Below are 12,189 nucleotides of genomic sequence, written 5' to 3' on the forward strand. Positions count from 1 at the left end.
CAAACACGACTGGACAAAAAGCAGGGCCATCAGGTATCGATACAATACTTATTTACTTACTCCGGGCACATGTTTTTGTCTTGTCCCATATCTACCTCTGAATAAATGTGGGAATAAAGTCACATTCAAACAATAATATTTGGTATATAAGTTAGAGTGTAAACGTTATTTATACAGTTTAAAGGAAAACGTAAAAGAAGATAGATCTAAGTTTATTTTTCTCATATAAATACTACTTAATTTTTTTTCATAACATATAGGTACAATGGCTTAGACAAAGGAAACTACAGACTATAGTTATTTAATAAATGAGGAGCTAGTGAAAACTTCTGATATGCAGTTAATAAACTGGAATTTAAAGAGAATAAGAATACTTTTTCCAAAATTATAAAAGATTTTCATTGCCTGATTCATAAGAAAAATTCAATAGAGATTTAATTTAAGATTAAAATTGTATTGTTATTAATAAATGTAAGTTATACATTCATATTATTTACCAATGATATTTAGAAAACGTATATTAATTAAATTACCTATACAAATATTTAATAGAAGTAGTTAACCTTTGAATTCGTGTATATAATGGCACAAGTAAAGTAAGTATTTATTAATTATATTTACAAATTTTGTAATGATTACAAAAACAATATAAAAGACTTTAATAGTTTTCACGATCTTTATATTCTGAAAAAATTGATTAATTAATTTTCAGAAAAATAATTACCGTAATACTCACCATAAAAATTATTCTCGGCATATTTATTCGATGTAAAATAAAAATGTATCATGCAGATTATGCTTGAATACTTAGTGTTTTAGTTTTTTCGTTTGATAAAAACCATTTATTCTATTTTTAAATAAGTTTTTGTCTATAGGAAACGTTTCTGCAATCCCCTTAATTTTGCACATTTGTTCGCAACTTAAAAGTCTTTTACTTTATTGTAAGTAAAGAATATTCTGAGAAAATTAAATTATTTATTAAAAGAAGAGTACTTTAAGAATTACTATATGCAAAACAGGTGCTAAGTATTAATGTGTTTAAATTTAGATGCTTACAACCTCACGTAACGGTTTTACTTCTACTAATTTTTTATTTGCAGATCAATTGTATCGATAAGGTAGTAATTATAACAAAACTATGATACAATGAATAAGCTCAGAGTTTTAAGAATTATTTCACTTACTTGTCTGGCAATTTTTCCAATCATTTCCGTCCATGTTCCATTTTCGCTTAATCCCCCGAAGTAATCGTCAACTGGCTTAGCAATGGAATAACTAATTGTATAAAAAATTATACATTTCTATTAAGAAGTAACGTTATGTAACTTTTAAAATAATGTGAGGTATTCTCCAAATATGAATATTGAAAACAAAGAACACTTCAGTGTAATAGTTGATGATGTGTTTATAATATCTAAGCATAAAATAAAAATTTAATTCAAAAAAATATTTTAAAATAAACTTTAATCGATCTAACTACGTAGACATTAAATTGGACAAGAAAGCAAAAAAACTTATCTGTCGGCCGAAGAAACTTTTTATATTATTGTAAATTATGTAAATTTGTGTCAGCAATATTTACTCAAGACTGTGTCCAAAATGTGGTACTGACTTCATTGAGTATGAAATTGGAGAAATCGAAACGTTATGTAAAGCTAAGTTATGCAAATACACTACATGCAAGACGTATGAAAAATAATCTATTTCGAAAAAGAAAATTTCGAATAGTCGCATTCATCCTACAAATAAGTTGTAAAGATGGGCAGACAAAATATCAGGAAAAAGCACGAACATAAATGACTAGAAAAAAGCGAGATTGCATCTATCAACTTTTGAAAACAAGTTGTTTATCCTACTAAAACAGAACAGATGAATAAAGTATTTATCTCTTAAATGCCCAATTTTGAATTTCTTTCACATTAAAGTATTATCCTTATTCCATCACACGCATAGATTATATTTTTATGTTTGTTAATATAGAGGAAAGTATACAATGCCATCGAATACACAAAGAGGTTTATATAATAGGATAATGAAAATATTCGTTCATCGGTGAAAAAGGAGTTTCCCATTTACCATGAAAAGGAAATACGGCCGTGTTACGCACAAAACTGTAACTTCCATAATAGATGAATTAACAAGTAAATGATTTGAGCAAGTAAGCATCTGAACAGTCTCTAGTCCCAAGGGGCCTCAAAAATTTATACCATAGAAATTAATTTAAGTTTAGTTTTGTAAGAAAATTTTCTTATACAATTAAACAAAATATATTTTACTCTTTATTTTTTAAATTGTACCTTATTTTATATCTTTGATATACATTTCAACAATAAAGCATTTATTATTAAAACTAATATGTTATTTCTCTTCTACTTATGATTGACTTTTAAAATTGTAAAAGTGCCTCATACAGAGTTCATATTAAGGTCTCTAAATGCATAAGTTGAATCCTGATCGCCATACAGGTTATACACCGTTAGGAGAAAGCCGATATAAGGAGAATCGGTCTGATATATTTTTCTGTAAACTCGTCCGTGCAATGCTTTCTGAATTTAATATATGAATATGTACGATCGAATTAGCTCCTAATAAATTACGTTAGATTTTTATACAACGGAACTCACATGGATTTTCAACACCTTATAGATTAACATAAAAAATATAACTATTTAATTTATTTATTGTCTCAATATTTATAACTTATCTATTTATATTGTTTTATTATTTTTTCTTATAAATAAACAATTAAACAAAATTCGAAATAATTATTACAGTACCGAAATTGTAATTTATCCTGAAGAACTTTGATAACTCGGAATCGATGTCCTCCTATCATTTTATTTTCAGATTCATCGAGTGTTACGAGATATGGTTTCTGAAAAACAAATAGCGACATTTTAAATATGTACTGTATATTGGTGTTATAAATGCGATATTATGAACATTACCTTTATCGCAGCCAGTATCCATTGGTAGGAATGATTTCCCTCAACTGTAATAGTAAAAAAAGTTGAAAAACGTTAAATTTCGGGAAAACAAATAATAAATTATCAGATGTTATTACAAAAATAAGAGTAATTTCTGTTGGAAATATATTTATGCAGTAAAAAAAAAAAAAANAAATTATTTTGTAAACTGCAATGTAGTTAAGTAAGGAGATAACTCAGCAAACTATTATTGTGTTTGCAGTAATAATAATTTGTGTCGGTTTGCTCATACTGTTGATTTTATTTATGGATTGAATATAAACAGATTATTGCCTAAAAGGAAACAGATTTTATATTTACGCTCATTTTTTATAAGCAGAGAAAAAATTGAATAGAATAAATAAATCCGGGTCATCAGATTTCTCCCATCGTTAAACACAAAATAATTTCAAATAAATCATTTCAATAAATAAGCACAGAAGAGACAAAATGTAGCCTAATATAAGTAATAATATAGGACTGATTACATCATCGACAGATAACTCGTGTAATTCTGAAGTTTGGAACACACGAGAATTTTCACTGTAATCGATTTTTTCGATAATTCCGGATTCAAATAAACGACGAATTCTGTAAATAGCGTTCGAGTTAATATTTCGAATAGAAAAAAAATATTAATTATAATATTAACTTACATTTTATTTATTTGATTTGTAAATGGAAAACCTTTCTTCATCGCATAAGCTTCCATAAATGTAGAGAATTTGTCATTCGAAAATACGTATTTGTTTAAGTCTTCTTTCGGGATATACTTTTTTATTACATAATCACTGTATATTAAAGCAAATCTTTCTTTCTGCAGTTTTCCCATTGCTTCTGATAAACCAAGAAAGTTGTTGTTTTGTATTATGTGGTTACTTATAATTTCAGAACTTTTCAATTTGGAACTCTATAAATTATAGAAACGACAAACTTTAGTTTTTAATAATGTATAACTAAACTCTATATTACAGGTATACTTACATGTATTGATCTCCATATCGTGGATTTACCGATAGTTCCACAAGAATATTCATTTGTAAGAACGGAATTTGATAATTCTTCTATAGTTCTCGGAACAGCTTCAGTCAAGGGATAAGTCAAAAACGACATTAGAGTGCCGCTATAACTAGATACAATGACAACGATTGATAACCACCATATTCCTATTAAAAATCTTGATGGAAACCTCCTTATAAAGTACAGATTCATTCCTGTAGATACAGAATTTAATATGGGAAGGAAAACTGTTATGAACTGTACAAAAATAAATCATCTTACCTTCATTTACAAAGGTACAAAACAAATTCCAAAAGACCGTACTTCTTCTCAAAAATATTTTTGTACCTTGCAAGGAAAAGTCTAGTTCTAACACTTTGTGTAACGCTAATCCAAACGCAATCAGGCAAACAAACAAAGAGATCCACACCTGTAAAATTGAAATACAGTATTTCATTTTCAATGAATTTTTTTTCTTAAATAATAAAAATTACTTGCCGTAAGAGAAAATGGAGCTATAATCGAACCCCAGTTGGATAGTTTTTCAGGAGCTTTAACAACAAACACTATGTTATGATATCCAACCGTTGCAGAAAACTGCATTGAGGAGAACAAATCAAAACTTATAAAGAACGGGATTATTCCCATATCCACATCCTGAAATCAAAAAATGAGTTCATTATAATTTAATGTTGAAAAATGAATTCCAACAAAATATTGAATATAAAAGTAACCTTATGGCAGCACTCCTAGGTGTCACAATGTTTTTGAACGTGACATCCACAAAACAAGATGGTGACCTGAGCAGCTACTTACTACACCAACATTTAAAGTAAAATGTCTTTCACTTACTATCGACATATTTCTAATTTTTTTTTCTAATTTCATCGTCAAAATAGATGATTAGAATGATTATTTCATGAATAAATCATAATATTTCATGATAATAAATCCGTTTCCATCGTATAAACTATTTCCGCATTTCTTAATACACGTTTTTAATCGTACGATTTACGGATTTATTATTACTTATATTTACAGCTAAACGTACAATCACTGGTTTATTCCGAAATAAAACACGTCTCGCTCATGGATAAAATGTACTCGTATGCTAAACTAATAGGCCAAACCGTTCTAGTTTATTTCTATTTGTCTGCAACTATCACGTCGATTTCGAGATCATTTCCAGAAACACCAATTTTAATTCCAAGACAATTACACTATGAAACTACAACTGATTTTAATATAAAATTTGTCCAGTCACCAGCTGTTCGAATACTTAGACCAACAGGCAAACGTCTCGTTCGTTTTATGCAAATTAGATGGCAAAAAACGAAAAAAGTTCTCCAAAAATTTTCATAAATTTACATTTACAAATAACTACAAATGACGAATTCCTCAACTTGTATTTATGACATCTAAAAAACATAACAACAATTCTTTTACAAAATTAATTTACTATGACTATCACAATTCGAACTGTCTGCATCTGCATATTGCATATGAAACTTCTGTCAAACATAACAACTGATGAATTTTTCTTGTCAAAGTGTAAAGGAATTCTATTTTTTTCTATTTTATTTTTCTATCTGGGTTTATATGGCTATTTTAGCATTGTTGGCTCTTCCCCGAAATGCGCCGCTTGGTGGTGAGATGAAACGGAATAGGCTTTTGTAATCGTTAAGGAATTAATCTAAAACAAAAGTAAATTTAGCTTTTCGTAAACTAATAAAGCAACACCTAAATCAACGTTCAAAGCAAGCTTGTTATCGAAATTCTGGAATTGCCGCCATAAAAACCATTCAGATGCTCTTGTACTACTGTTGCCATCAAACCGCTTTTCAACCGGACAAGCCGGCTTTTCAATTCATGGTCCAGATTAATTATTAATTGGTCCGGTTATCGTACGCATTGTGAAATTATAATGAAACAAAATAAATTTAGGTAAATATTTGCGAAAATTTTATTTTAACGATTAAAGACTTTAACCTCACACACTTACTCAAACTTATGCCCAGACTAAACGTGACAAAAAATGTACTTTTAAAATTCTAACTTGAAATATCTCCAGCAAATATTAACCACTTGCCACTCATCGATTAATTAATTTTATGTAATTAAGCATTTAAAATACTTAAAACTGAAAAAAACGAAAGAAATGCGTTAAATTTGAAAAACAAGCTACAAATTTTATTTTCCTTTGTCTTGCCATTCTGTGAAATTTGACACTGATGAGTCATTATTTACACTGCTGGATGACAGTGAGAACAGCTGGAGTCGGATTTCCCAGGGCATTCTCATAGACGTCTCGGGAGGACAAGGGTTTAAAGTAGGGTGAATACTAGCTGACCGTATATTTTTAAATATTTTTAAAAAATTAAAATTTTAATTGCGATTTCTGACACCCCCGACTTAATTAAACTTATATATAATAAAATATATTAATTTAAAAAATTAAAAAACTATTGGATGTCGTTTTTGACATCAGAAAGTAGCTTTAAATAACTTTACCAAAGTTAAATTCGTGCACTATAACTTTAGAACGATTAATTAAATTTTATTACAAAAATCCCATTAAAAAACAATTATGCCTTAATCGAGCCTTATCAAAGGTTAACTAAAATCGCGATAAAACTTTTTTCCGTGTGCAAAAATTTTTGAAAAATTTGGAGAATTTAGAAACATTCCAAAAGTAAAAAAAATTGGGGGCCGAAAGGATTGCATTTTTTTGTAACGATACGTAACATGCCCGAGTTAACTCGGGACTGGATATCATGTATTATTCTTAAATTTATGTATTATTTTTCGACATTAATATAGAGCAATTTTGAAAAGGTGACAAGACTGACTTTTACCAAAAGATTTATTTAGATTTAAAAAAAAATTTATTCCTTAAATACATGTGATAGTAAAGAAAAATACGAATCACGTAATGTAAAGGTTTGAATATTGGCCAAAATGAGAATTTCCAATTATAGTTATTTGACGATTGCTAAAATGTAAAACAATTTATAGGCGACATGTATTTCAAACACGACTAGACAAAAAGCAGACCTTTCCGGTATCGATATAATACTTATTTACTTATTCTGGGCATATGTTTTTGTCTTGTCCCATATCTACTTCTGAATAAATGTGAGAATAAAGTCACATTCAAACAATTATATTTGGTATATAAGTTAAAGCAATGTTTTTCAACTTGTGGGTCGCGACCCCAGGTGGGATCGCAAAGTCTTACACGGGGAGTCGCGGGTGAAAGAAAAAAAGAAGTGTTTGTAGGTTCTACACTATATTAAAAAAACTACAATATCAGCGAGAAGGCTGTACCTGCTCATAATACAGTACAGTTGGTTTTTTTATAGATATTTAGGTCTGAATGATGGGTGTCGCCTGGGAGGGGTCTGGGATTATGATTGCCGAATAAGTGTTGAGCTGACTTGTAAAAAGAAGTAATAAGTAGAAAAGTAGAAGTGAAAAATCCTCATCCTAAAATAAAAAAAAACGGTCAACAGTACTTCGAACCCATTGTAATAAGAAAGTGACATACTATACGTGTCTTAAGTTATTGTCGATTCTCCATAAATTCTCATTTTAGTCAACAGTAATTTATATCAGCAGAAAGAATATTAAATACATAATGTTTTAAATTACTGATATAATTTCAATATGGCCATAGGAAGAACGCCAGAATTTTTTAAATTGTAAAGAAGTCACGTATTCAAAAAGGTTGAAAAACACTGAGTTAGAGTGTAAACGTTATTTATACAGTTTAAAGGAAAACGTAAAAGAAGATAGATCTAAGTTTATTTTTCTCATATAAAAACTACTTAATTTTTTTCATAACATATAAGTATAATGGCTCAGACAAAGGGATCTACAGACTATCGTTATTTAATGAATGAAAAGCTAGTGATAACTTTTGATACGCAGTTAATAAACTGGAATTTTAAAAGTACAGGAATACTTTTTCAAAAATTTTAAAAGATTTTCATTGTCTGATTTATAAGAAAAATTCAATAGAGATTTAATTTAAGATTGAAATGGTATTGTTAGTAATAAATGTAAGTTAAACACAAAAATTATTTACCAATGATATTTAGAAAAAGTATATTAATTAAATCACCTATACAAATAGAACTAGTTAACTTTTAAATTCCTGTATATAAGTAAGGTAAGTATTTATTAATTATATTAACAAATTTTGTAATGATTACAAAAGCAATATAGAAAACTTTATTAGTTTACACGCAATTTTACCTTCTGAAAAAAATTGATTAATTAATTTTCAGAAAAATAATTACCGTAATACTCACCATAAAAATTATTCTCGCCATATTTATTCGATGTATAATGAAAATGTATCATGCAGATTATGCTTGAATACTTAGTGTTTTAGATTTTTCGTTTGGTGGAAACCATTTATTCTATTTTTAAATACGTTTTGTCTATAGGAAACCTTTCTGCAACCCCCTTAATTTTGCACATTTGTTCGCAACTCAAAGTCTTTCACTTTATTGCGAGTAAAGAATATTGTGAGAAAATTAAATTATTTATTAAAAAAGTAGTACTTTAAGAATTACTATATGCAAAACAGGTGCTAAGTTTTAATATGTTTAAATTTAGATGTTCACAACCTCATGTAACGGTTTTATTTCTACTAATTTTTTATTTACAGAACAATTGTATCGATAAGTTAGTAATTATAATACAGCTATAATACAATGAATAAGCTCAGAGTTTTAAGAATTAATTTACTTACTTGTCTGGCAATTTTTCCAATCATTTCCGTCCATGTTCCATTTTCGCTTAATCCTCCGAAGTAATCGTCAACTGGCTTAGCAATGGAATAACTAATTGTATAAAAAATTATACATTTCTATTAAGAAGTAACGTTATGTAACTTTTAAAATAATGTGAGGTATTCTCCAAATATGAATATTGAAAACAAAGAACACTTCAGTGTAATAGTTGATGATGTGTTTATAATATCTAAGCATAAAATAAAAATTTAATTCAAAAAAATATTTTAAAATAAACTTTAATCGATCTAACTACGTAGACATTAAATTGGACAAGAAAGCAAAAAAACTTATCTGTCGGCCGAAGAAACTTTTTATATTATTGTAAATTATGTAAATTTGTGTCAGCAATATTTACTCAAGACTGTGTCCAAAATGTGGTACTGACTTCATTGAGTATGAAATTGGAGAAATCGAAACGTTATGTAAAGCTAAGTTATGCAAATACACTACATGCAAGACGTATGAAAAATAATCTATTTCGAAAAAGAAAATTTCGAATAGTCGCATTCATCCTACAAATAAGTTGTAAAGATGGGCAGACAAAATATCAGGAAAAAGCACGAACATAAATGACTAGAAAAAAGCGAGATTGCATCTATCAACTTTTGAAAACAAGTTGTTTATCCTACTAAAACAGAACAGATGAATAAAGTATTTATCTCTTAAATGCCCAATTTTGAATTTCTTTCACATTAAAGTATTATCCTTATTCCATCACACGCATAGATTATATTTTTATGTTTGTTAATATAGAGGAAAGTATACAATGCCATCGNATTGTACAGTAAGTTAGTAATTATAATAAAGCTATGATACAATGAATAAGATTAGAATCAATTCAATTACTTGTATGGCAATCCAATTCACTTTTCTAATCATTTTCGTCCATGTTTCATTTTCGTCCATGTTCCATTTTCGCTTAATCCCCCGAAGTAATCGTCAACTGGCTTAGCAATGGAATAACTAATTGTATAAAAAATTATACATTTCTATTAAGAAGTAACGTTATGTAACTTTTAAAATAATGTGAGGTATTCTCCAAATATGAATATTGAAAACAAAGAACACTTCAGTGTAATAGTTGATGATGTGTTTATAATATCTAAGCATAAAATAAAAATTTAATTCAAAAAAATATTTTAAAATAAACTTTAATCGATCTAACTACGTAGACATTAAATTGGACAAGAAAGCAAAAAAACTTATCTGTCGGCCGAAGAAACTTTTTATATTATTGTAAATTATGTAAATTTGTGTCAGCAATATTTACTCAAGACTGTGTCCAAAATGTGGTACTGACTTCATTGAGTATGAAATTGGAGAAATCGAAACGTTATGTAAAGCTAAGTTATGCAAATACACTACATGCAAGACGTATGAAAAATAATCTATTTCGAAAAAGAAAATTTCGAATAGTCGCATTCATCCTACAAATAAGTTGTAAAGATGGGCAGACAAAATATCAGGAAAAAGCACGAACATAAATGACTAGAAAAAAGCGAGATTGCATCTATCAACTTTTGAAAACAAGTTGTTTATCCTACTAAAACAGAACAGATGAATAAAGTATTTATCTCTTAAATGCCCAATTTTGAATTTCTTTCACATTAAAGTATTATCCTTATTCCATCACACGCATAGATTATATTTTTATGTTTGTTAATATAGAGGAAAGTATACAATGCCATCGAATACACAAAGAGGTTTATATAATAGGATAATGAAAATATTCGTTCATCGGTGAAAAAGGAGTTTCCCATTTACCATGAAAAGGAAATACGGCCGTGTTACGCACAAAACTGTAACTTCCATAATAGATGAATTAACAAGTAAATGATTTGAGCAAGTAAGCATCTGAACAGTCTCTAGTCCCAAGGGGCCTCAAAAATTTATACCATAGAAATTAATTTAAGTTTAGTTTTGTAAGAAAATTTTTTTATACAATTAAACAAAATATATTTTACTCTTTATTTTTTAAATTGTACCTTATTTTATATCTTTGATATACATTTCAACAATAAAGCATTTATTATTAAAACTAATATGTTATTTCTCTTCTACTTATGATTGACTTTTAAAATTGTAAAAGTGCCTCATACAGAGTTCATATTAAGGTCTCTAAATGCATAAGTTGAATCCTGATCGCCATACAGGTTATACACCGTTAGGAGAAAGCCGATATAAGGAGAATCGGTCTGATATATTTTTCTGTAAACTCGTCCGTGCAATGCTTTCTGAATTTAATATATGAATATGTACGATCGAATTAGCTCCTAATAAATTACGTTAGATTTTTATACAACGGAACTCACATGGATTTTCAACACCTTATAGATTAACATAAAAAATATAACTATTTAATTTATTTATTGTCTAAATATTTATAACTTATCTATTTATATTGTTTTATTATTTTTTCTTATAAATAAACAATTAAACAAAATTCGAAATAATTATTACAGTACCGAAATTGTAATTTATCCTGAAGAACTTTGATAACTCGGAATCGATGTCCTCCTATCATTTTATTTTCAGATTCATCGAGTGTTACGAGATATGGTTTCTGAAAGACAAATAGCGACATTTTAAATATGTACTGTATATTGGTGTTATAAATGCGATATTATGAACATTACCTTTATCGCAGCCAGTGTCCATTCGTACGAATAATTTCGCTCAACTGTAAAAGTCAGATAAGTTGAAAGACGGAAAATTTCACACAAAATAAATAATACATTATCAGAAGTTACTACAAAAATAAGAGTAATTTCTGTTGGAAAAATATTTATGCAGTAAAAAAGAATAAAACTAAATAACACCTTATTATGGAAAACGTTATTACAGTTGTAACAGGTAGTTAGAGTATCATTGAAAAGAAATCAATTTATTATTAACAAAAGTACAATAATATAAAGATATTTGTATTATTAATTTAATCGCTTTTCTAATGTGTGTAGTTAAATACGGTTTATGCTAGAACACATTTTTTAAACGCTGACTTATTATTACACTGGATTTATCATATGATAATAATTAAATATCAAAGATTTGTTTTATGATTATTTTATTAATATATCTGTAAGGCATTTGTGCTTTAAAGAGTCATTACTGTTAGCAATGTCAATGTAAATATACTCGTGATTAGTTTCATGATTAGTTGTTTATACCAAAATGTTTCAACGAAGTTGAACATATTTGGTTTTCATTACTGCTGTAAAAAGACAAACGTTAATTTTCTCTAAAGTTGAGGAAAACAGTTAAAATTAAAGTGAGATCATTTTTCATTTTGGTATGTGCATCATTTGCTTTTTTGTAACTAACGAAATAAGTAGAAAGCTCATATATTACTAGAAACATTTTTTACATTTTAATTTTTGTTCAAAATTAACATTGATTTTCTGTTGCCCAAGATAAATTCTCAC

At 28.0% G+C, this 12,189-nt stretch overlaps 1 protein-coding gene across 1 annotated transcript; it reads right to left on the reverse strand.

Moving 5' to 3' along the window:
• Positions 1-3,200: 3,200 nt before the first annotated feature.
• LOC111616347 (glutamate receptor ionotropic, delta-2-like) lies at positions 3,201-11,537 on the reverse strand (the record flags this gene model as incomplete). Its single annotated transcript, XM_023357768.1, has 8 exons — positions 3,201-3,557; positions 3,623-3,876; positions 3,951-4,180; positions 4,248-4,395; positions 4,464-4,622; positions 8,725-8,815; positions 11,233-11,330; positions 11,404-11,537. Coding segments are annotated over 8 exons (1,313 nt in total), but the record flags the coding sequence as incomplete, so codon positions are not given.
• Positions 11,538-12,189: the final 652 nt, after the last annotated feature.

Source organism: Centruroides sculpturatus, unplaced genomic scaffold (genome assembly GCF_000671375.1).
Source record: "Centruroides sculpturatus isolate CEXI.00-Female unplaced genomic scaffold, Cexi_2.0 scaffold3208, whole genome shotgun sequence".
NCBI classification, from domain to species: domain Eukaryota; kingdom Metazoa; phylum Arthropoda; class Arachnida; order Scorpiones; family Buthidae; genus Centruroides; species Centruroides sculpturatus.